Source organism: Mesoplodon mirus, assembly GCF_964341445.2.
Source record: "Mesoplodon mirus genome assembly, chromosome: 9".
In the NCBI taxonomy this organism is placed as follows: domain Eukaryota; kingdom Metazoa; phylum Chordata; class Mammalia; order Artiodactyla; family Ziphiidae; genus Mesoplodon; species Mesoplodon mirus.
The window spans coordinates 70,635,006-70,661,641 of NC_138985.1; the positions used below are offsets into that span (position 1 = coordinate 70,635,006).

Consider the following 26,636-nt stretch of genomic DNA (forward strand, 5'->3'; position numbering starts at 1 on the left):
TAGTATATTATGAAGTTTTCATTCATCCTTTCATTGATTCATCCAACCACCTATCCAAACCAATACCCTGGCCTCACCCCTGACAAAGTAAATCAGACTCTGGAGGGAGAGAGGCAAGAAGAGGATATTTTTAATGCTCTCCAGATGAGTCTAACATGCAATAAGGATTGATAAGCACTGATTTAAATTTTAAATGTTTGCCATTCAATATTTCATGATATTCTACTTCCCAACAGGATGTATTGATAATTTACAGTGAAAAGGTAAGGAAAAATTTCTTAACAAAATTGCATAATTATGTGCATATATAGTATAATATGTCTTCTGACTCCTACAGAAAGGTACAACTAAAGAGTAAAAGAATGCCCTTGCAGAAGATAGGGAGATGGCATTCTCAAATAGGCTGCAGGCCCACAGAAGGCTCCCTAGAATGTTCGTCCAGACTTCCTCTTATTCTTCTGTAATGCGCTGAGGACAAAGGTCAAATGTCATCTCCATCACTGAATTCCCAGTGCTTGGTATAACACCTGGCACCTAGCAGATGCTCATGGAGTATTTGTTGACTAAATGAAATGTACACAGAGGGTGTGATTCACCCTATCTGCCAATGAACCTGACTCATATTCCATCATCAGCAATCCAGACCAGTATAAAATACAGGAACTATACACACCCTAAAGTCCTATCCTGAAAAAAATTAGCCATTTCAGGGGGCTTCCCTGGTGGCGCAGTGGTTGAGAGTCCGCCTGCCGATGCAGGGGACACGGGTTCGTGCCCCGGTCCAGGTGGATCCCACATGCCGCGGAGCAGCTGGGCCTGTGAGCCATGGCCGCTGAGCCTGTGCGTCCAGAGCCTGTGCTCCGCAACAGGAGAGGCCACAACGGTGAGAGGCCCGTGTACCGCAAAAAAAAAAAAAAAAAAAAAAAAAAAAAAAATTAGCCATTTGACTGTATTTGACTATAGGTAAGTAAAAAGATGACTGTACTTACTACACAGAGAGGGAAAGAGGGCCAAGGGGGAAGAGAATTCATTTATACTCAGATATCAGGTAAAATAATGTATAATCCTCTCACAGAATCCCCACTGAATCTACTGCAAACTTTCAACATTCAAAATATCCCCAAGTTAAAAGTAATTTTGAGGAAAGCTGAAGGTGTTAAATTCTGCTTTGCTACAAGAGTGCAACATATTATCCGAGCAAGAAAAATTCATTTGACAACTGAGTCAGACCAATTTTCTATGGAAAATCTAGCAACCCCCCCCAAAAAACCGGGGGGGGGTACATTTCAGAAACAAGTCTGTTTGGGCTCAACTACAGTTGACAGCAGGCAATTAATGTTTAAATTAGTGAATGGTAGCTCTTATGACATCATAATCAGATCCGACATGATTCCTTTCTCTGCAGCAATCATGTTCCAATGGATGGCTCTGAAATGTTCTACAACTTCTCTACTCTGCTCCTATCTCTTCTTTGTATCTCTGAAATATCTGATATTAGTGAGATCAGCCATCAGCATCCAGTGCTACTACTCAAAATAAGTAGACAAAATCAAGCAAACACATAAATAAGAAAAGAGAAAATAAATTGACAGAAGGAACATCTGTTCCACTGTAATCCAATCCCCTTATATTTTCAAGGTGAAATATTAATATATATAAAATCTTTCCTACTATGAGACAAAGTAGGTGATAGAACAATTAATTTGTATATGGTAACAGTTCTAGAGATGACATATATACAAAGAATTAACTTTTCAGGTTTTAGATTTAACATCCATGGAACTCCTAGGCTCCTAGACTAGTAGAAAGCAAACACTGTAGTTCAATCTCATTTCCTTCTGCTTTCCGTTTCACACCATCTGTAGTGATGTGATCATTATGAAAATGGCCAAAAGCAAGGAGCTAAAGACTTAAGGTAGAGCACAGCCCTCATGATCTACAAATTACATTCCTCCTGAGAGCTGGTTCTATCCCACACTGAATGTCTGTGCAGTCTTGGAGAAATACATTGATTTCTTCATTTAATTTGCCTTTCTGAATAATGATACTATAGGCTCTTGGTTAAAAATGATATTGGGCTAATTATTCCTTAATATAATTCTCTGAAATGCCTACCTAAACCACCTACAAACAGAGAGAGAAAAGGAGAGAAACTAACTTAATAAAGACAACCAAGACACTATGTGAATTCTGAATAGTCAACTTTTGATTATATACAAGAACAACAGAAAGGTACTCCTAGCCAATTCAGGACTCAGAAGATGTTCCCATTGGACCTTTCTAAAAATTTTAGCAAAAGTGCTTCAGCTGACAGAAAAATTCAATCAACATTAAAACATTAAAAACTCAGAATGAGGGAATTCCCTGGCAGTCCTGTGGTTAGGACTCTGCACTTTCACTGCCAAGGGAGCAGGTTCAGTCTCTGGTCGGGGAACTAAGACTCTGCAAGCCACGCAGAGTGGCCAAAAAAAAAAAAAGGAAAAAAAACCTCAGAATGAGGAAAATATGTTAATGATGTACAGTAAAACTAGTACATCATAGTGTTAAATAAAAATAATTGTTAAGCTAGATATAAAACTTGATGCAAATACTTAAAATAATATTAAAGAATAAGTTAATTGTAAAATAGCAATTTACTTACAATCACCTAGGTTGAAAATCTTTTATTGTTTCAATAAAAACCGAGTGACAATGGAGGAAATTTTTAAAAATTCAATAAACTTCTCAGCACATGCAAAGGAGTATCATTATATACTATTTCATATTTACCTTGATAGAGACATAATTCAATAAAAAATATGAAGATAATCTGTAGTAAAATAAAAATAGGATATATTTAAAAAATATATAAACAGGGCTTCCCTGGTGGCGCAGTGGTTGAGAGTCCGCCTGCCGATGCAGGGGACATGGGTTCGTGCCCCGGTCCGGGAGGATCCCACATGCCGTGGAGTGGCTGGGCCCGTGAGCCATGGCTGCTGAGCCTGCACGTCCGGAGCCTGTGCTCCGCAATGGGAGAGGCCACAACAGTGAGAGGCCCGCGTACCACAAAAAAACAAAAAAAACAAAAAACCCCCCAAAAACCCCTATAAACAAAGTTAAAAGGTATAATATACGACAAACTAACTAACTGGACAGAGGTAGGGCAGAAACTGCAAGACAGTTTGTCAACTGAAGAGTTACTATTCTTAATATATAAAAAGTTATTATTAATCAGTAATAAAAATATAAACATCCCAATGAGAAAAATAAAGGGGGAAAATATAGGGAAATGGCACTCTCACTACACTTCTACTGAAAGAGAACACGGTTTAAAAAAAAAAACTTTCCTGAAAGAAATTTGATAATATACATCAAGAGCTTTAGAATTTTTCATCTACTTTGACAGAGGAATTCCATATCTAGAAATTTACCCTGAATAATCAGATGTAGGCTCAAAGACTGCTGAACTTGTATGTTCATAACAATGTTATATACAATAACGAAGAACTGGAAACCAAAATGCTCAGTAACAGAGAAATGGTTCAACTATGGTATTCCAAACAATGTAACCATTTACATCATATTTTCTAAGAATATTCAGTATCAGAACAAAATCTTCAAAATAGAAATAGAGAAGGAAAATACTATATTACATATACTATAATCTCAACTTAAGGGGAAATTTTTACTTATAAATATGCATAGAAAATCAAATTAAAAAGAATTACATCAGAATTTCAACAGTAGTTATATTTGGCTGGAGAGGTTATGAGTGATTTTTATTTTCTTCTTTATATATTTTGTTTATATTTCAGCATGGTAACCTAAACACCTACTATTCTTATACCAGAAAAAAATGTTTAAAAAGTATTAAATCCTGAATGGAAACTGATCAATATTTATCAGACTTGCAAATTGTTATACCTATATATCTTTGTTTGGGAATAATGATTTTCAGCCCTAAGAGCTGTAAAATAAAATACTGATTCAATCTTTCCTAACAACTATGCATTCTGGCCTAGCTAGCTTTGTAAATCAGGTTGATTAATAAAACTAAGACTTTAGATCTAATTCCATTTCTGAACAATTTAATAACAACATATATTCAAGTGCCCCATGCAGGGCAGCCTTTGCTGAAATCGGGGTTTTCTGGTAAAAACGAATCATGAGCAAAACAGCCTGGAATAGTATAGCACAAACCAATCACCAATGGAAAAACAGATGCAAACTGAATTTCTTAATACCAGCCAACCAGCCAACGGCATTATTGGGAAGCTGAAAATGTTATAAAATATTAATTATAGGTGGGCATTTTGACCACCACCTTCTTAACTTTGCATTCAAACTTCTAACTTTCTTTTCCAGTTTTTCAAAATAACAGCTACTACTTATCAGGCACTAACCATGTGCAGGCTCTGTTCTCAGTGCTTTACATATGTAATTTCTGTTCTTTTCATCAACTCTGCGATGTCTATTATTATCCCCCAAAGGGAATTTTTCTCAAAGACTCTGCCTGAATTTGCCAAAGAGCACAGGGCAAGTAGGGATTCAACTCTCTCTTTCCCCAACTAACTTTTGCTTTGATACCCAAACTATCCTCCCACGAAATATATGTGTGCCTTTGTCTACCCCTTTTTCCTTGTTCTCCCTTTCCAAATTCATGGCTCAACTCCAGCCTTCTCAAGCATCCCAACCAAGGTTAGGGACAAGTTAGCTTAAGACTATCTCTATCAGCATACCTCACATATTCAAAAACTATTAGTGCTTATTTATCTGTTCTTTTTAAAGGGCCAGTTTTCTCCTAGAAAAGAAACTGTCTAATGCTCCCCCAGGTGATTAGTTTCAGAAGGTAATTTTAGTAAGCCAGATAATAGTAAGCCAGGTACTTCAAATTATTTTGAAGTACCACTTTCAATTGCGTGTTGTCAGGAAGTGAATTTTCAAGTGTAATGAGTGTAATTGATTATAAGAGAGTGCTTCTTTGAAATGATGCAGTAGCTACCATTGCTGTTTGCAGTGCCTGCCAACAGGGAGGATTTCAATGTTTAAAGCAGCTGAATAGACCGTGAGAGGCCACACCTAAAATATGGAAGAGATGTTGGCTCCCTCCAGAGCTCAGGATGCAACCTCTGTCCCCAAATGATGAGGGCCCAATTATGCCTTAAAAGAGTCGTAAAGATAAACCCTTTGCCCCACCTGAACTGAAGAGCCACTTGGACAGGACACAATGTTGGCCTTTGAATAACTCCAGCAGTGAGGTCTCATCTCTTGCACACTAGAAGCAGCCCCCTGCCCCCAATGTTTGAGGACCAAGACTGCCAGAATGTGCTGTGCCCGTCTACTCCTACTCTTCTTCTCACTTGTGCAGACACTGGGTGGATAAAAGTGTGGGATGCTGTGACTGGAGATAAAACTTTCCTTGCCTATAATGAGTGTCTGGGGCTCAGGGCCAGTAGGTGCTGGCGATGAGTGCAAAGCTTCAACTGAACTCCCGTTCTTACTTTGAAAGAAACTCTGTACAAATGCCTCCCTGCCCCACCCCAGGAGACTGCGAGCTTTGAGGACAAGGATGTCTGTTATTCACCTCTGTGAATAACACAGAGTACAGAACCTGGCATATGGTAGGCATTCAATAGATGTTGGCGAAAACTGACTGTTTTTGAAGGCTCACCTCCACAAACCCCATTGAGATCAGTCTCCTTGCTGAGCTCTAGAGCCATCCACGTCTGTGCCCTCTCTGGAATCAGGCATCACAGCTTCCTAAGACTTACCTCAGGGATATGTTCCTACCTAGACTATAGCATGAGCATGTAGTATGTACGAATCATGTAGCACATGCTCAATAAACACAAACATGCATATGAGCAAATGAATTTCAGCTTTCAAAAAACAGATTTCAGGGGTTTTGTTTGTTTGTTTCTAGTATCAAGAGTGATGACTATTCTGTCTTCAAATTTCTGTTAACCTGCACATTACCTTCATCTTAGAAGGTTAGCCTGAGTAATGGCTAAAGGGAAATTGAGAACATGAAAGATAAAAATGCATGTAAGGAGATTAAAGCCCCTTCTATCTCAACATACTGGCCGAAGTGGCTACTGGCCAGGCTTCATTTAGATAAAAGAAGGAATAAAGGCCTCATAAATGTGCCACATGACATGAAATAAGAATGACAAAATGGCCTAGCAGAAACCAAGAAATAGCAACACCCATTCTCTGTAGAATCTTCATTTCGAAAAGAGTCTGGTCATATAGCACAAAGGTCACGCTGTCGGGAAGCTTGGTGGTCAGCCTCATTCTCTCGTGCACTGAGTGTTAGATATAATGAAGATCAAAAGATGGTCGATCCTAACGTTCAGCAATTTGAATTTATATCCTGAGTTTGTGCTTCATTTGCAACACCTATAAATCAGGGGCGGCAGCGCCTTGCTTTGTAAGAGGGTCTGAGTGGTTTGGATAATATTCCCCAGCAGCACGTTACCTTTGGGCACCTTGGCCCTCCATCTCTCCCGATTGACGTGCACCACCTCAGTCCAAGTGACTTTAAAATTCTTATAGTCAACAGGGATGACCGAATTGTTGATTGGGGCACTTCCTTCTGAGCCAGAGCTCTTGACACCTGATCGCTTTGCATCTGCCGAACTGATGCTGTTCAAACTGGAGGACAAAAAAAAACCATACGGAAGAATTGGGAGATTGGGATTGACATACATACACTAATATGTATAAAATAGATAACTAATAAGAACCTGCTATATAAAAAAATAAAATAAAATTCAAAAATTCAAAAAAAAAAAAAAACCACACGGAAGAGGAGGGTTAGTCTTTGGAAAATGTGTGCCGATAAACAAGCCTAAGAGAAGAGTGGTTAACACTCAGTTAACACTCAATTTCACTGTTGTGAAATTCCTGGGGCCTGAGCTTTGTAATTCCTATTTTCCATGTTCAACAGCGGGGAAAGTCTCCATATTCAGCAGGAAAAAAAACCCCCAAGATTTCAGCCTCATGACTATTGATCGTCCCCACAGTCCCCATATTTCAGGTGTTCTTTTTCCATATGACTAGGTTCCCCACACAAGAATTCTCTGCCTTTGACTTTCGGAAATTAATGCATTTAAACTTGACTTCTACTTGGTTCCACAGTTCACCCACCTGCCTCCACACTGACCACTTTTCCAAGTTACCCAGTCACTTGGTCCTCTTTCTTTCCAGCTCTCCCTCCCCCTGAAGTCAAGATCCTCTGATCTCAGGATCCCCAAAGCCAGAGTAAGGTGATTTCCTTATGTTCCTGGGGGAAGGTGGAGAGGCACAGAGAGCATGGAGACTGTGGGAGATTGGTCATGCAGGAGACCTTTTTAAAGATGATATCATTTTAAGCTTTAAACGTAGGGACTACAGTGTATAATATTATAATACAGAAAGTGCCATCCTTCTGGGAAACTTTAAAGTATCACACACTTCCAAGGAGCTACAGTAGTGACTGACACAAATGCAAATCCACTGAATGACAACCAAGACTGACTAGATAAGAAGGGCAGGTCTCAGCCCAGCACCGGCAGAGCTGTGGAGCTGTGGGACTCGGGCAGGGGGCTTCTGTCCTCCTTGTTAGCAGCCTTGACTGGGTCCCTCCACCTTAAGCATCCCTGGGGTCCCACTGTCCTAATAGTCTTCTTGCCTTTCTTCCTCCTATTTACTCCTTCTCTTGCCCTTTTCTTCTTTTTCTTCATTACATTTCTCTCCTTTATGACAAAGCCCAAGGTTTTACGTGGACGAGGAGGAGGGGAGAGTTGTACTACTGGTAATATGACTAGTAAAGACTGAGCGTTAGCTTTATTGTAGCTGACACTTCCCCTGTGCTGGACCCTGTTATAAAGGCTTCGGAGATTAAATAATTCATTTAATCCTCCCAGTACCCTATGAGTATAATCCATGCTTTCTCAGATGGGGAAACTGAGGCAACTTGCCTGAGATGGCACAGCTAATAAGTAATGGAATCAGGATGTTTAACCCAGGATTGTGACCAGAGGCTGTGCTCTTTGACTACGAAACTACCCTCAATATAGTGAAGTTGTGGCAGAAGGTGATTTAAAATTTCAGTTTTTTTCTATTTTCTTCCTGAACCTAGAAATGAAAGTCAGTTTCATTTCTTGTGATAACTCTGATCAGTGGTACTTTCCTTTTGGAGTATGGGGAGCAAGGACCCTCTGGGCACAGCAGGTAAAGTGCAGTGACTGATGCTGCTGTGAGCAAAGCCGCCAAAAGAGAGAATGAGGGGTGGGGGGTTGGTACTGGGAAGCTGCTGGTCATCACCTAGACCCTGGTCACCCCCTTACAGGCCAGCCTGGAGAGTACAGAGAGTACAACTTTGAGTCCTCTTTTTATCTTTTATAAGGAGGAGGTAGGATGAACATAATTATGAAGTCCCATCCCTTCCAGAAGAAGTCTATCCCCATGGACGGGCCACCCTGACCCCCAGCTTTCAAGATTCAGCACTGACCTTGAACGTCTCTGTCCTGTCCCACCAGTTTGAGAGGTTTCATCCATTAGTGGACTCAAGATCTTTTCTGTCATGTCCGTAAGCACAGTGAAGGTGGGTTCCACAATGAAATCAATGAAGCCTGAAGAGAAACAGCAAAACTTCAGAGGAACTGCATATTAACTTGGGCCTTTCCATATGTTCCCATGCCAACTGATGGGTTGTATTTTTCTTTTAAAATTCATCTTCATAGGAGCACCAGATCAGATTAGGAGAGACTAGGTTGGTCTTAATCATTTAATATATTCCTTGTTTTGAATATCATGAGTCAGTTCCATTTCTCCTACATAACCTTCCTATAACTTTTTAGGAGATAGTTCAATAAGGTGCTTAAAAATGCAAGTTCAACATCTACTATGTAAAAAAACGATGTAATAGGTGCTGCAAAAAAGACTAAGATGTGTAACACAAACTGCCTGCCCTTGGAAGCTTATAGGAGGAATTAAATGAGCACAAAAATGGAAGGGCTAAAGGAGAAGCCCAAATAAAGGTCCCTGAGAAGGTAAGGCAGGGAGGATATTTTCCCTCCCACCGAGAAGGCTGCAAACAGCATCATGGAGGTTGTGATGTTTGAGCTGAGCCCTTAAGGGTATTCATTCTAGATGCAGGGGGTGAAATAAGCAAAGTGACAAGGATAGGGAAAAGTGCAGGATGTGTCTGGAGAATGACTGGGGCTTAGGGATTCTTTTGAAGTCAGAAAGGGAAAGCCTGGGGAGGCAGGTCATTATCAGCTCAGGAGGGAGGATTTTTTTTTGCAGTACACAGGCCTCTCACTGTTGTGGCCTCTCCCACTGCGGAGCACAGGCTCCGGACGCGCAGGCTCAGCGGCCATGGCTCGGGGGCCCAGCCGCTCCGCGGCACATGGGATCTTCCCGAACCAGGGCACGAACCCGTGTCCCCTGCATCGGCAGGCGGTCTCTCAACTACTGCGCCACCAGGGAAGCCCAGGAGGGAGGTTCTTAAGTATCAGGCTAAAGGTTAGGATTTAGATAGGCACTAGAAGCCCCTTGAGATGTCTGGGCAGCATTGTAATAAGATTTTTTTCTAATGTTATTTGGGAAAGTTAATCTGGCAAGATGGATGGGAAGGGAGAGAGCAATAGGGGCTGAGGCTGGGAAACTCATTTTAGAAGCTGTTGCAATAGCTCAAAGGCAAGGTAAGGAAGGCAAGATCCAGTGCCATTTTAAGGTGAGAGTGTGATGGAGGCACAGATACATGCACAGCGGGAGGTGGTCCTGCCTCTAGGTGGGATCTGTCTGAGACTTCCAACAGGAAGGCAGAGAGAACAGGGACAATGGGGGAGAATGTGACTGGGGAGGAAGATGGTGGGCTTGGTCTTAGATTTGCTGACTTGAGGTACCAGGGACCTACCCAGATGGAAGAGGGTCAAAAGAATTGGAAGAAACAGGGTTGGAAACTAGGAGAAGGGTCAGATCTGGAACTATACCTTTGAGAGATCACCATGCTGGGGAGATAGTTGATGCTGGGCTAGACTGACTGTCTCAACAGTTCAAAAATACCCAAGTGTTCTGTGACACATCAGGAGAAAATACAGAATCTAGAACTAAGGGTGATAATTCATTACACAGCCACATGAAACTAAATACCAGTCAAAGGAAATATAGTGTTTGGAAATATACAAATGTTTATTTGGTTTTTACAGTGACCAAGGTGGAAGTGATACTGGCATTTAATGCCCAGCAGTGAAGGATGCTAAAAATCCTGTAATGTAATTGGCAAGACAAGAATTGTCCCAAGCAAATACCAATAGTGTCCTGATAAAGAAACACTGATAGCCAAATTTGAATTGCAGTTAATTGCAGTATAATTTTAAGCTGAAATGGAAGTGTTTGATGACAGTATTTTCACCTTTTTTTTTTTCTCACAAGTTAAATTCATTCAACATGTCCAAACCCAAACTAACTCATCAGCTTTCCCTCCAATCCTTGTAAATAGGACATGGCTCAACCACTCAATCTAGATTGCTACCTTTATCTTAGCCTTGCATCCAGCTGAATCCTTAATGTTTTATATGCTACCTCTCTCCTGTATTGCCTTAGTTCTGATACTCAACATCTCCTCCCTGTAACATTGCAGGAAGCACCAGCTGGAGCCCTTGCCTCTAGTCTTACTCAAAACCCTCCAATTAATCCTCCATACTACTGATAGAGAAATCTTTCTAAAGCAGGGATTGGCAAACCTTTTCTGTAAAGGGCCAGATAGTAATATTTTAGGTTTGGGGGGCCACATACAAAACCTAAACAAAGGAGTTTGTCATACAACTGCTTAACTCTGCCACTGTAGTGCAAAAGCAGCCATAGACAATATGCAAATGAATGAGCTTAACTGTGTTGTAATAAATCTTTATTCACAAGACCAAGCAGTTGGCCAGATTTGGCCCACAGGCTATATAGTTTGCTGATTCTTACTCTAAAACATCAATTTATATATAGTTTTAACCTTACTTAAAATTCTTTAGCTGTGTCCTCATTTCCTACAGGAAAGTATAAGCACACACTATTCCTAACCTGGACCTAATTTTCTCTCCAAACATGTCCCTCACCACATCCTACTCCCTACCTACTGCTCCAGCCAAATGGAACTATTTGTAATTAATTCCCTGACAATACTATACTGTGTTAAATTTCCTTGTTTAGTATATGCTGATCCTTGTCTGCAATTTCCTTCCACCCACCCCTATCTACCTCTAACACATATCACCATATGCCTAGACACTGCCTACTTATCTCCTAGGACTTAACTCAAATATTACCTTTAAACAAGTCTTTCTGGGTCTAATGTTCACAACTCTGTTCTGTATCTCATTGTACCATGTACAATCTCTGCCTCAGCATTGTAACAATCTAATAGATTTTGTTTTCTCAACCTCTTGCCTACCACCCAATACTGGTTCAATGTCTTTGGGAGCAGACACCATGTATAATTTGTCTTTTTTTTTATAACATCTGTTACAGTGCCTAGCTGTGCCCTACACCTAACAGGAACTCAATATATTAATATGAAAAAAATTAATAAGTCCCCAAAACACAAGTAGAAAAAAATCAATAAATCTTTGTTGAATTTATTTTTTCAATGATTTCAGACTCTTCCAAGGTGGAGATCACTGATGACACTTAATTTATGTTTGGCACTGCTACCCTCCCTCACACCTGAAGAATTCTGTAATGCCCATATATTATGGTTATTAGCAGTGTAAAAGTTATCTTTACCAAAAAAAAAAAAAGGTGCTAAATTTTTTTTTAAAGGAAGGAAGGAAGGGAGGGAGGAGGGATGGAGGGAGAGAGGAGGAAGGAAGGGAGGAAAGAAGGAAGGGGAAGGAAACATTTTTAAAGAGCCATTCCTGGAAGCAGGGTCATCCAGGAAATGGTGCTGTCCTGGAAACAGGGCTAGAGGAAGCATCACTGAGGAAACTTCTGGTATTGCATGCAGAATGGAGAGACTGAAATAGAATGGGCTTCCCACCACTAATTCTTGTCATTGCCTTAGTGTTAAGGTCCCTTTTTCTCTTGGCAGTGAATGATGGAGACAGCAGAGTGTCACTGTCTAATCTGCCTGGGAACCAGCTACACTCCAGGGAGAAGGATGGGGAGAGCTGCTCCATCAGCCCAACCAGCCAAAGCCATGAGCACAGCAAGCAGAATGGAGCCAGGTTCCCAGCTGAAGAATCACTGGGAGCATCTAAGCTTACTTCCAGACACTCCTTTCTGGTTTCTCGTTCCATCCAATGGATTAGCAAACACATACCTACTTGCGACTGGGCAACCATGGTGGACTTTCGGTCACACAGAGGAGAAAAAGGCAGTCCCAGCTCTGCTTCTCTATCACCCTAGAAAAACAGGAGGTCAAAGTAAATTAACAACAACAGGCTGAGCTGCCCAGATTTTATTTCACAACTTCAGCTGCCACAAAGGCCACTGGTCTTTATTTTAATTATTCCGATTACATTATGTAATATGTCCTTTTGGGACCTGCTCCTCTGCATAAAAGACACCAAGAGGCTGAAGCCCTCCGGGGTCCAATCATTCCATCCAACTGCAAAGGTGCATGCTGTTGTATAGAAAGCCTCATCAGACAGCTAGAGGTCCCCCAAGGAAAATAAGAAAAGCAACGTGTCTTGTGGCCTAGAGCCAGCAGAGCAGTCAGAATTCTTGTGTGTTCTCCAGTTGCCCTGTGCTGACCTGCGGCCTTTCTTGAGCCAGCAAACCCCTCCCAGTTGTGGGGAGTGTCTAACACACCAATTCTAATGGGACTGATTTGGACTCATTCTCCAAGTGCTACCTAAAGCCATAAACAACTGGAATAAGTTCTTCTGGGGTCTTCACTGCAGGGCTCAGTCATGATGAAAAGTGGAACGAAAAAGAAGCAAAGTAAATAATTGCTGTGTTTATCAAGTTAGACAATAATAAAACATGATTCTCTGGCCAATATGTTCTCAACCTCATCAAAAAGCAAGACTATAATAAGTGCTATGGAAAGTCTAAATAATGATGGAGATGATTTTTAAAAACAGTTCTGAACCAGAGCGCAATACTTCAGTCACACGCCCGGAGGAAAGGGAAAATGTGTCACCCTTCTGAGAGCTGCAAAATTGTGCTGATTCAATTTAACAGAAAAGAATCTGCCCAGGTTAATGGCTACTGACTTGGGCTTGAATCTGGCCTTGCTCTCACCACCTGTGTGATCAAAGGAAGTTTATATTCCCTCTCCACATTTCAATTCTTTTTAAATTTATTTATTTATTTATTTATTTATTTATTTATTTATTTATTTATTTGGCTGTGTTGGGTCTTCGTTGCTGCACACAGGCTTTCTCTAGTTGTGGTGAGCGGGGGCTACTCTTCGATGCGGTGCGGTGCGCGGGGTTCTCATTGTGGTGACTTCTCTTATTGTGGAGCACGGGCTCTAGGTGCACGGGCTCAGTAGTTGTGGCTCACGGGCTCTGGAGTGCAGGCTCAGTAGTTGTGGCTCACGGGCTTTGTTGCTCTGCGGCATGTGGGATCTTCCCAGACCAGGGCTCGAACCCTTGTCCCCTGCATTGGCAGGCGGATTCTTAGCCACTGCATCACCAGGGAAGCCCCACACATTCAATTCAAATGTGGGATAATAATCCCTATGTCATCAAGTATCGATGAAGATTAAGTGACAAAATGTATATAAATAAATTAAAAGAACAATTATTGTTTCCCAGTAGATATTTCTACCATCTAAGTGAAGATCTGAGAAACTTTTAGTGAACTTGTTACACTAAACTCTGATTATAATAAATATTGCCAATGAACCTATAGTAAATAAAGAGTAATAACCTAATTCGACAACCAAAGTTCAAAAACTGAATGCTTTTTCTTTCTAAGGCATATTACCAAAGAGAAAGGATGCTAGCTCACATGCACATTTAAGATCTATTGAAAAGAAGGAAAAGGAATGGGTGTCTGAGGAAGCTGAATAGTGGGGGTCACAATGGGCGCTGGGGACATCCAAGGGTCTCAGGAACAGTCCTGAAGTGGCTTGGTTCCTTCTGTACTCTTTCCTGTATGAACAGCCCATGGGACACAATGGTCCCTCTGTTTCTGAGTATGCCTTGCTGAGGGCTGCTCTATCTCTCAAGTGGCATGATGAAAATAACTTACCCCAAAGCTATTTCTACTTGGGCAGTATGACAAGAAGGAAGAGTATTTTTTAACATAAATTGTTGTGTAGCTGGTTTAGTGGGCTAGCTCAGCTAACACAAATAAAACCCACTCTTATTTCCTATGAAGCAGGGATATAAGTTGTTTTGTTGGTGCATTTTAATGCGTGTGGCTTAGAAGAACACTAACCACTTGACTATTAAGATGTATGCATTAATTTGGATTTTATTACTGAAAAAGTGCATGATATTAAGCAACTTCTTATCCCATGGTCTTGTCCATACCCACGTCCACACATCACTTACATCTTTTGGATTTAATTAACTATTACTACCAACTACTAAAAACCTATTTTAAGATAGTGGTCCCTGAATTCCCTCTGGAGGACAGATACATTTATAAATTGGAAAAAATACGCAGAAAGTAATACAGAAGAATGTACTTCTACAGGCAAATCCAGCTTGACTGATACAATATTGTACAACTCTTTAACTACTGGCCCTTGTGGAATTATTCATACACCTTCCTCTTTGTTAAAGAGGTCAATATTTTCGAAAAAGGGGGAAAGTCTCAGTCAGCACAAAGGATTTTTTTTAAAGGAACTCATTTTTTTTTCTTCCAGGACAGTGCAGAAAAATAAATAACTATCATTCTTGTGGTTGGGGTTAAGATAACTGACTGATAAGGTCACAGAATCAATCTACAAAAGGAACACAAAGAATGTTAGTTGAATGAATGAAAAGATGAATTTGGTTAGAAACACTCAAGTTCCTTTGGTCACTTGGACATTTATCACAAGCAAGCTGGGAGAGCAATTAGGCAGTTAGTTGTTCACAAACCACCACCACCCTCCATTTCCTGTCCACACGTAGCTAGACTACAATTCCCAGAATCTGTGCCAGTTTGTGCTAGATAATAAAACAGGAGGAGAGGGGATGTATTTCCACCACAGTTCTGGCCTATAAAATCACCTATGCCTATGTTTCTATGTCCTCCCTTCTTTTGCTGGCTTGATGTAGATAAGCACCATGGAAGCCATGTAGATGGTAGAGTCTGGATCTAAAATCACTGCTTATTGTAAACCATCTGCCAATCAAGAAACACTTGTCGGTACTTTACATGAGTGGGTGATAAAATTCCATTTTATGTGTACTGTTATACATGTGGGTGTTTGTTTGTTACAGCAGCTATCTGTAAGCAGCAAACCAATTAAGAGAAACAAAGGTTCTTTCTGTATTGGAAGTTCACAGGGCAGACGGCATCTCTCAAGGCAAGAGCTTCAAAAGACTGTTAGGTGACATCTCAAGTGAGTGTTTCCAGGTAGACTGAAGAAAAGGTATTTGATTGGGGAGGCAACAAAAGCATCAAGTTGAACAAAATGCAGCAATATACATTCTCTTTCCCAGAGGAAGAAGTTACAAATGTGAGGTATGAGAAAATTATTATGATTTTGTATTTAAGATAAGTATAGTAAAGACATCTTTGCCCTTCCCTCTCAGAAATTATCTTCTCAAAACAGGAGAATGACAAACAACAGAAACACAAATGAATATTAGGAGAAATCTGTAATCTCAAATCAAAACTACGTGAGGAACGGCTGCAAAATGCTGTGAATATCCGGGAGGGGTGAGGTAAGATGCCCAGAGAAGAGGCCTATGGCTGCAGATCTCAGATAAAGCTTGAAGAATAGAGGTTTCCAAAGTTCACTCAGACAAGAAAAGTACCCCACATCCGTTACATGGGAAAACCAGAGAGACAGTAAGCGCTGGTGTGAGGAGCTACCCTGCACCTTATTTAGCTCCAAGGAATAGTAGAGAAGAAAATGTTGAATGAGAAAACACACAAGCATGGCAAGAGAGTGGGTGGATGACAGAGACTGAACTGTGAGCAGTCCTACAACTGTTGCCTACTGTTGACCAGGAAGAAGTAAAGGCCAACACACACACACACACACACACACACACACACACACACACACACACACACACACACACACACACCCCATGTCATAGAAGCCTCATAATAAACCATAGAACTTAGAATACTGCTGTTCCAGTTTCTCCCTGGCACATATCTCCTGCAAATAGTTGGTCAAAAAATAATGCATTTCACTCAAAGATGGTAAATAATAAAAAAAAATGAAGAAGAAGGAAGAAGGGAGGAGAATGAGAAGGGGGGGAGGAGCAACGGGGGGGGGCAGAAAGAGTTGGGTAGAAAGAGGAGGCAGCACTATTACCACTACCAGGAAAAAAAAAACTTATGAAAAGATACTTCACATGAAAAGAAAAAAAATAAATAAAGGAACAGAAAAATAAAAATAACAGATATGGAACATTCACCAGAAAAAACAGTGCCACCAAGTGATGACCAAACATACTGCCACGATCAGAAAGAAACTCCTGAAATTATCAAGAACCAGGGCTTAGGGAACCAGGAGCTAGCAGAGCTCAGAGAAGATATGGAAAAGAAAAACAGAACCATCATATAAATGAAGATTGTGTTGGAAGCCAAACAAAGGAGAGTTATTCTGGATAAAAACACATTAAGGGACATGGAGTTCAGGACTGAAAAAAATACCACTCATCAGAGAGTTAAAGAAGATTTAAAGGAAAATAACAGACATGGAAGAAAAACAAGAGAGGCCACATATGAATAACTGTTTTTCCTAAAGAAGGAAACAAAAATAAATGGAAAAGGAAATCATTAAAGATTTAATGAATGTAACTTGAATCTATACAGAAAAAGAGCATGCCAGGTCCCAAGAAAAGCTATTATAGAACAATCATTATTGAAATATATCCTAGTAATGTCACCAGGCTTCAAAGGTAAAGAAATTATCCTTAGGGCACATAAGCAAAAAGATATATCACCTAGACATGGAAATAATTCTAGCATGGCCTCCAACCTCTCCATAACAACATTCATAGGTGGAAGACATTTGAACAAAATCTAAAAAAGACCTCAGGGAAAGAAGGTTTGATTCAAAAAAATGTCTTACCCAGGCAAACTGTGACCCAACTATAACAGCAGTAGAAAAACTTGCAAACACACAAAAATGTGGTTTTTAGCACTTCTAGAAGAAACCACTCAAGGAACAACTTTGACCAACCAATAGATGAATGGATCAACCATGGCCAAAGTGCCAGCACTGAGTACAGCCAGGACAAGAACAACTGGAGAATTATGCCTTTGCCAAATTTGTTTATTTTCCACTTTTCTGGGTCACACTGTTTTGGGTGTGTTTTTTGTAAACAGCATATAGTACATGAGATAGAATGCTCACTTAGAAAATATTAAGAATTTAGAAATAATATAGCCAACAAACAGTAACAAGGAATTCGTTATATTACGAAAGGAAAATGGGAAAGGTGTTGAGAGGTATGAATAAGTGCTGTCCTTCTTATGCGTTAAAAATGGGGGTGCAAATATACCATTTAAACCTGATATATAAAGGAATAGAGTTCTATTTAAATAACAAAGGTACAGACTACAAAAATTAAGCAAGTTACAAGGAGGTGTTGGGGAAGCAGCAAGAGGAACAGAAGTTTACTATTGCAGGGAGGCAATAGATACTATCTAAATAAATAGAGGATGTAAAGTTTTCATTATCACGTTAGCCACTAGAACATAATATAAAACTTCCAAGTCATCAGAAGAAATAAAAACATAACGAAGCAGATGGTACCACCAACACAGTGAAAGATTTAAAAAGAAGCCACAAAAACAGAAATCATAATATAAAATATGACAGCACCTAAGAGCAAAGATGCCTGTCATTTCAATAGATGTTAATATGGCTGATTTCAAATAATAAAAGGATCTTAGACTGACTCATAGAAAAACCTCAATTATATACAGTGTTTAAAAGACACACCCAAATCAAAGCATCTCTGAAAAGGTTAGAGTAAAAAGTTGTGCAAAGACAAGAGTCTCCTCTTAAAATGAACCGAATTTGAATTCTAGGTAAAAGCATTAGATAAGACAAAGAAGCAGGCTTTATAATGATAAAGGTACAGTAAACTATGAAAATCTAAGAGTTATGAATATCCAAGAACACAAATAACACAGAATCAACATGCATGAAGCAAAAACTATACCACATAGTAAATGAAAATAATAGAAACACCTGTCAGCCCACGAGAGATCAAAGTTTTTAAAATAATATATAAAATACTTAAATGACATAATTAATAAGGTGGATGTGCTTGGTGTTCTTTGAATTTTATACCCTGCAAGTAGAAAATAAACCTACTTTTCAAGAGCCATGAACATTCACAAAAATTGATTATATAGTAGGTGACAAACGAGTTTTACAGTAAGATCCAAACAATGAAAAATATCCTTTGATCAAATTTCGATAAGCCACAAATTAATTGCAAAAGTAGAAAGCAAAGGAAACTACCACTGGAAAATTACATAAACAAACATCTCCATCTGAAGCAACTTTTGGACAAAAGAGAAATCAAAACCCAAATTACAGAATATTTAGAAAAGAAGGATTGTGAACACCTGCATATTAGAACCTACGAGACTCATGATAACACACACTCCTAGCCTTATATTTTCTAATATCAAACAGGCAGAATGAAAATAATTGAATTGAGCATCCAACTCAGGGAATTAGCAAAATAACAAAATAAACTCAAGCAGAAGAAATGAATTAATAAAAATGAAAACAGTAACTGACATCATAAAATAAAAAAGATTAGCTAAAGATTAGCAAATAATCAAATGATTAGCTAATTTCATACAGAAGAAAGGGAAAAAAAAGACACTGATACAGGAAATAAACAAAAGTGGGGAAACCACCACAAACACAGAGGAAATTAAAAGAATTGTAGGAGATGTTTGAAAAATATACAGCAATACTAAGGAAATGAATCTCAAAATGTATTCACCAAAGAGGCAAACTTATACTTTCTTAAAGTTAATATTTCATTGTAAAAGACTTGAGGCAGTGGCTTGGATTTTGTAAAAAATGGTTGTAAAACTGAAGATGTAACTTACTCTTTTAGCAAAGCATAGAAGGTCTGGTCTATGAACACTGAGGCTATGCCCTTATTTTGAAATATAACCCAACTTCTAAATGTAATTTTTTCAAAGATTCTACAGTCCCATTGAGATTTCTCATTTGAACTGTCCAATTTAAAATCTATAGTTAAGAACTCAGGCAACATTTCTCCTACATGGGTTACTTACCACGGCTTAGGCATCTGGGTTAAAATATTAAGTCAATAAAAATAATTTACTGAATCATAATTGCTAAAAAATAGTTCCAGTCCAGTGAGATAACATTCCATTCCCAATTGGCAAGAAATTCAATATGCTTATTTTCACATTGCCTCTGGTACATTTTCTTTCAATTCAAGCTTATGTTTGTGCAAACAAGCCTTCCTTTCATGGGAAAAAATGTTCACATATTTAAGTAATTTCTCATATTCACTCTCTTACAATTAAAAAAAGGAATCACTTCAATACCTCAAACTTATATGAGTTAGTGATGATTTACCTCTGGCTATAGATTAAATATTCCTAGTTATAGGGAGTATCATTACAAAAGCAATAATCAAAAAAAGCATATGATAAGGGAAGTGGAGATTTGGAGAAAATTCTTTCATTAATATTAGAAAAGTAACCTCTGGAAAAATGACTCAAAATTAGCCCTCCATTAAGGATGATTTTGCAGTCATTCTTGTATATACAGCATAGCCACACCTGTACAGCTCTAGTTCCTCTCACGCCCTTGGGTTCCCCTTGAGAACTACTCTGTGAGGCCAAGCAATGACCATGTAAGGGAAACAGCCATATGCTGAATAAGGTACCTGCTGGCGTATTCACAGAACAGCTTAAGGGGGCACACGTGTGTGCATGTGTTGATGTGAATCCTTGGACAGAATGAAGGAATTGTAGAACATTTAATGTGGGAAGGACACTAAGGAAAAAATCTGGTCCAACCTTCCTTTAAATCCTCCCACCTTCCAAAAAACAAATCACAGATGAGACCACTGGGAACCAGAGGAGTGATTTTATTAGTTCCAGACCACAAACCAGTTGGAATAAAAATTCCAGTAAAGGGCCTTCTGAACTTTGCCTAATATGTTGTTAACTCTAGTCCCACTTTGTTACTGGATATTGTGTGCAGCTTCAGAAGGAAAAAAACAAACACAGAAATGCCTTCTATAATTTCTCCATTCAAACTAGAATCATAAGAATAAGAGTAATCATAAGAGTAATTTGCTTCCAAAAATCTGAGTAACCAGCGAAAGAGTACACCTCTTGTCAGTTGAGGGGACAAAGTTGAGACTGGTGTTGATATGTAGTGTTTTATGGAATCTCAGAGGTCTCTGAATCTGTACTGTAACCTCCCTCAGTAAATTAACAAGAATTAATGAATTAACTGTATTAATCTGAATTAACTGTAATTCAGGTCCCACAATCTACATGTCATCTTGCCTTCAGCCTCAGGACCTCACGTCTCGAAGCAGATATTTAATGGCAGCTCTTCTTGAGATGAGCTTAGCACACCTGTCTGGGTTTGAGAAGACAGCAGTCCTGGGCTATGCATTTATTTACCTTTTTATTTCTCTACTTCTATGCACCTTTTTAAAAAATAAATTTAAAGCAATGTATCCTCATTAAAGACTCTCACTATTCTTGTAGAAAATACAACCCTGTGTCTTAGGATGTACTAAGTTTAAATATAATTGGAATAGTAGCTTCTAGTGATTTCTTGACCTCAAACTGCCCCACCCGGCTTTGGAATTTGACAACATGGGTTTGTCTGCTAGAAAGGAACAATCCAGCCAATTATAACAGAGAAGCGAGTTAAAGTGACTGCCATTTGGTCACCCACCCCCCAAAAAAGTAAAAGCATTCCTCAGCTGACATTCTGACAAAAGACTGCCACAAGGAAATGCATTTTTTTTTTTTTTGCATAGGATAGAAATACCATAACATTCCGAAAATCAGAATTTAGGTGAAATTCAAATATCACATGACCAGAAGACCAAAAAAAAAAAAAAAAAAAAAAAAAAAAAGCTGTGATTCCTCCCTCCACAAAGAAGGTGACTGTAATTGTAATAGTCTTTACCACAATGTTGCTGAAATATAAAATTCAGGATATGTCCATGGATGACAGCAGTGGGGGCGTGGTTAGCAGAGCAACAAGGTACCTGTCTGAAGAACTCCTCCAGGAGTGACATCGTCCAGCGGTGGTGGAGCTCCCAGGCTTTTGCTGGATGGCTAATGTCTGCCGTGTGCAACATCAGGGATAATGCTTTCGGCTTTTCAATTCTGTAAACCCAAAGGATCCAAACACATGATGACCAAACTTACAGAACCTCAATAAGAGTTTTTAACAAATCACCATTTTTAAAAATCCCTTCCAGAACACTCTTTGACATAAATCATAGCAAGATCTTTTTTGATCCACCTCCTAGAGTAACGGAAATAAAAACAAAAATAAACACATGGGACCTAATGAAACTTAAAAGCTTTTGCACAGCAAAGGAAACCATAAACAAGACGAAAAGACAACCCTCAGAATGGGAGAAAATATTTGCGAACGAATCAATGGACAAAAGATTAATCTCCAAAATACATAAACAGTTCATGCAGCTCAGTGTTAAAAAAACAAACAACCCAATCAAAAAATGGGCAGAAGACCTAAATAGACATTTCTCCAAAGAAGCCATACAGATGGCCAAGAAGCACATGAAAAGCTGCTCAACATCACTAATTATTAGAGAAATGCAAATCAAAACTACAATGAGATATCACCTCACACCAGTTAGAATGGGCATCAACAGAAAATCTACAAACAACAAATGCTGGAGAGGGTGTGGAGAAAAGGGAACCCTCTTGCACTGTTGGCGGGAATGTAAATTGATACAGCCACTATGGAGAACAGTATGGAGGTTCCTTAAAAAACTAAAAATAGAACTACCATATGACCCAGCAATCCCACTACTGGGCATATACCCAGAGAAAACCATAATTCAAAAAGACACATGCACCCCAATGTTCACTGCAGCACTATTTACAATAGCCAGGTCATGGAAGCAACCTAAATAAATGCCCATTGACAGACGAATGGATAAAGAACATGTGGCACATATATACAATGGAATATTACTCAGCCATAAAAAGGAACGAAATTGGGTCATTTGTAGAGACGTGGATGGATCTAGAGACTGTCATATAGAGTGAAGTAAGTCAGAAAGAGAAAAACAAATATCGTATATTAACGCATGTATGTGGAACCTAGAAAAATGGTACAGATGAACCGGTTTGCAGGGCAGAAATAGAAACACAGATGTAGAGAACAAACGTATGGACATCAAGGGGGGAAACCGCAGAGGGTGGGGGTGGTGGTGGGATGAATTGGGCAATTGGGATTGACATGTATACACTGATGTGTGTAAAATCAATGACTAATAAGAACCTGCTGTATAAAAAGTAAATAAAATAAAATTCAAAATTTTTTAAAAATAAAAAATAAAAAATAAAAAAATAAAATCCCTTCCATTCTCCCATCTCAAACCCCACTGCAGCTGAACTAGGGGAAAACCATCAATTCATCCTACAACTTGGATTTTCATCAGCAAGGTCTCCATGCTTATTGAACTGGACACCTCAAAAACTGACTCAAAACCGTTTCTGGAATGACTGCCATCATTAAAAAGACAACAAAAATCCAAGAGTTACTCACTGACCTTTATTTGCCGCCTCTGCATTGAGTGGATCTTCGATAATTTCGTTTCTGACGGAAATATTTTAAATTCTAATTGGGGCAAATTGTTACTGGGGCAAATTGTTATTTCAACTCTAATGAGAATATATCTGTGATAGGTACAATTCTCAGGCTTTCTCCTCCAAGCATCATTATTTTATGAGATCACTCAATAACGTCATATTGAAGGAGATAAACTTTAAAGGTACAGTGACATGGACCAAGACAAGGTCAAGCACCTATGAAAACACATGATGTCACAGGCTCACTCACGCTTCTGGCTGCTGCAGAGCAGTCTTCATTGCTTTGATTTGCTGGAAATGACAGGACATATCCGTAGCCATCACCATCTCAATTACCAAGGTCCGAAACTCCCTTTCAGGGACACCCCATGGAGAAAAAAGGATAGAAGTAAAAAATAGAAAGAAAAATTAGTTTATTCTTTGCAATTTCTAACCAAAATCAGTTAATTGGTTGTGACATTTGGAATCTAACTTGAGTCTTTTAGGTGGACTTTTTTGTGAGGAATAAAGGAAGGTTAAAGATTAAGGATATCATTTATTAGGAATAGGATATGTAAAATGCACATATCATTTGGAAAATTAACTCACAGGAAAAATTCCAAAGAAACTGAAGGTGTAGTAAAGCATTCCTTTCTCTACTGAATTCAAGTTTTAAGAAAAAATTAATTTGAAATTAATCCTAGGAGGGGGACTGATAATCCATAGTACATGTTGGATATAGGTATTTCACTTTTTTTAATAGACTTTTTTAGAGCAGTTGTAGGTTTATAGAAAAATTGAGAAGATAGTATAGAGAGCTCCCATATACCCTCTCCCCACCCTGCAGTCTCCCTCAGTATTAACCTCTTACATTAATGCGGTACATGTGTCACAAATGATAACCAATATCGATACCTTACATTCACTCCAGTCCATAGTTTACCTGAGGGTCCACTCTCATGTTGCACAGTTCTATGAGGTTTGGCAAATGCATACTCGCATGTTCCCCCATTAACAGTATCAGACAGAATAGTTTCAACACCCTAAAATCCCCTGTGCTCCACCTATTCATTCCTCTTGCTCCTGAACCCCTGCCAAATACTGATCTTTTTATTCTAAGAACTTTATTAAAGTAGAATTCGCATAGAATAAACTGCTTCCCTAAAAGTTGCACATTTCAATTAGTTTTAACATTTGAGTAAAACTTTTGGAAGGACCACCACAGTCGTGGTTCTGAACATTTCCAACGCCCTCAAACCTCTCTGCAGCTCACCTCTTCCTCTACCCACAGGCCCCAGGCAATGTTTGATCTGCTTTATGTCTAGATAGTTTGCTTTATGTCTTTCTGGTTTTATTATATATGTGTGTGTGTACTCATACATATATATAACTAGAAAATGCAAACCAGAGAGGCATAAAGCAGATATATATGTGTATGTGTATATACACATATATGTAGAGTACATAGGTACATGCACGTATATATTAAACTAGACACTAGGTATACACACTTGTATGTATCTGCCTATGCACACACACACACACACACACATAAAATACAAAATGTACTCTTATTTTTCTAGCCTTCTTTGCTCAGCATAATGATTTGCAATTCATCCGCATAGTTGTTCATCAATAGTTCATTGGTTTTTACTACTGAATGGTATTCCACCATACGAGGACACCACAATTAATTTATCCATTCACCAGCTGATGGGCATTTGGGTTATTCGATTCTAGTTTGGAGCCCTTATGAATAAAACTATGAGTGTTTATGTACTAGTCACTGTGTAGATATGTTTTCATTTCTTTTGAGTAAATACCTAGGAGTAGAATGCCTTGTTTATAAGATACATGAGGGTTTAACTTTATTAAAAAAACTACCAAAAATTTTCAAAGTGGTTTGTATCACTTTACGTTTTGACAATCAGTGTATGAAAGTTCCAGATTTTCTATATCTCAGCCATTCTAAGGGATATGTAGTGGTATCTCAGTGTGTTTTTCATTTGTATTTCTTTGATGACTAATGATGTCAGGCACCTTTTCATGTACTTATAGGCCATTTGTATATCCTTATTTAGGGAAATGCCTCTTTCAGACCCTTCCTCCCCCTTTTTTAAAAAATTGAGCTATGATTGATTTACAATATTATATTAGTTTTAGGTGTAAAACATAAGGATTCAAAATTTTTATTCCATTTAAAGCTATTATAAAATATTGGCCATGTTCCCTATGTTGTACAATATAGTCTTGTAGCTTATTTATTTTATACATAGTAGCTTGTACTTCTTAATCTCCTACCTCTATCATATAAGTGATATCATACAGTATTTGTCTTTCTCTGTCTGACTTATTTCACTACACATAAGACCCTCCAGGTCCATCCATGTTGTCGCAAATGGCAAGATTTCATTCTTTTTTATGTCTGAGTAGTATTATATACATATACCACATCTTCTTTATCCATTTGTCTGTTGATACACACTTAAGTTGCTTCCATATTTTGGCTATTATAAATAATGTTGCTATGAACATTGGGAAGAATGTATCTTTTCTAATTAGTGTTTTCATTTTCTTTGGATATCTACACAGGAGTGGAATTGCTGGGTAATATGGTAGTTCTATTTTTAGTTTTTTGAGGAACCTCCATACAGTGTTCCACAGTGGCAGCACCAATTTACATTCCCACAAACAGTGTACAAAGATTCCCTTTCTCCACATCCTCCCCAAGATTTGTTATTTGTGGTCTTTTTGATGATAGCCATTCTGACAGGTGTGAGGTGATATCTCATTGTGGTTTTGACTTGCATCTCTGATGATTAGCAATGTTGAGCATCTTTCCATATGCTTGCTGGCCATCATCTGTATGTCTTCTTTGCAAAAATGTCTATTCATGGACCTTACCCTTTTTAAAATTGAGTTGTTTGTGTTCTTCTTATTGAGCGGTAGAAGTACACTATACATTCTGGATACAAATCATATGTAAGATATATGTGTTGTGAATAACTTCTCCTACTTCCTACCTCGCTTTTTTTTTAACAGTGTCTTTCAAAGAGCAAAAGTTTTAAATTTTAATATCATTTTAAAAAATTTTAGTGGAGTATAGTTGATTTACAATGTTGTGTTAGTTTCAGGTGTACAGCAAAGTGATTCAGTTATACTTATTCATATATTCATTCTTTTTCAGATTCTTTACCCATATAGGTTACTGTAGAATATTGAGTAGAGTTCCCTGTGCTATACAGCAGGTCCTTGTTGGTTATCTATTTTATATATAATAGTGTCTGTATGTTAATCTAAATTTTAATACAATTTTTTTAATGCTTCTTTTTGGGGTCCTATCTGAGAAACCTCCGACTACCCCAAGGACTTTGTTTTCCTCTGGAAGTCTTACCATTTTAATCTTTTATATTTGGTCTATGATCAATTTCAAGGTAAATTTTGAGTATGGCGTGAGGTAAGGATAAAACGTTTTTTTCATATTGATATCCATTTGTTCCAACACCACTTGTTGAAAAGCTTTTCCTTTCCCCATTGAATGCCTTGGATGGAGATATAGATATAGATATATAGATATACAGATATATATCTATACATACACACACACACACACACACAGACTAGCAGCAAGCCATTGGAAAATAAATAAAATAATTTATTTTACAATAGCACAAAATATAAAACACTTAGTAGTAACTTTAAAAAGTAAGTGTAACTCCTGTTCACTGCAAACTACAGAACAC

The 26,636-nt window shown here is 38.6% G+C and overlaps 1 protein-coding gene across 5 annotated transcripts in view; it reads right to left on the reverse strand.

Moving 5' to 3' along the window:
• PDE1C (phosphodiesterase 1C) overlaps positions 1-26,636 on the reverse strand; it is a gene marked incomplete at both ends in the record, with an annotated part of 532,083 nt that overhangs the window by 52,780 nt on the left and 452,667 nt on the right. For all 5 annotated transcript variants that reach the window (XM_082632880.1, XM_082632883.1, XM_082632882.1 and 2 more), the window contains 5 exons: positions 6,458-6,633; positions 8,474-8,594; positions 12,278-12,359; positions 21,333-21,453; positions 23,165-23,266. In XM_082632880.1, the coding sequence (XP_082489006.1) occupies positions 6,458-6,633; positions 8,474-8,594; positions 12,278-12,359; positions 21,333-21,453; positions 23,165-23,266 (602 nt within the window). The remainder of the gene's footprint in view (positions 1-6,457; positions 6,634-8,473; positions 8,595-12,277; positions 12,360-21,332; positions 21,454-23,164; positions 23,267-26,636) is intronic.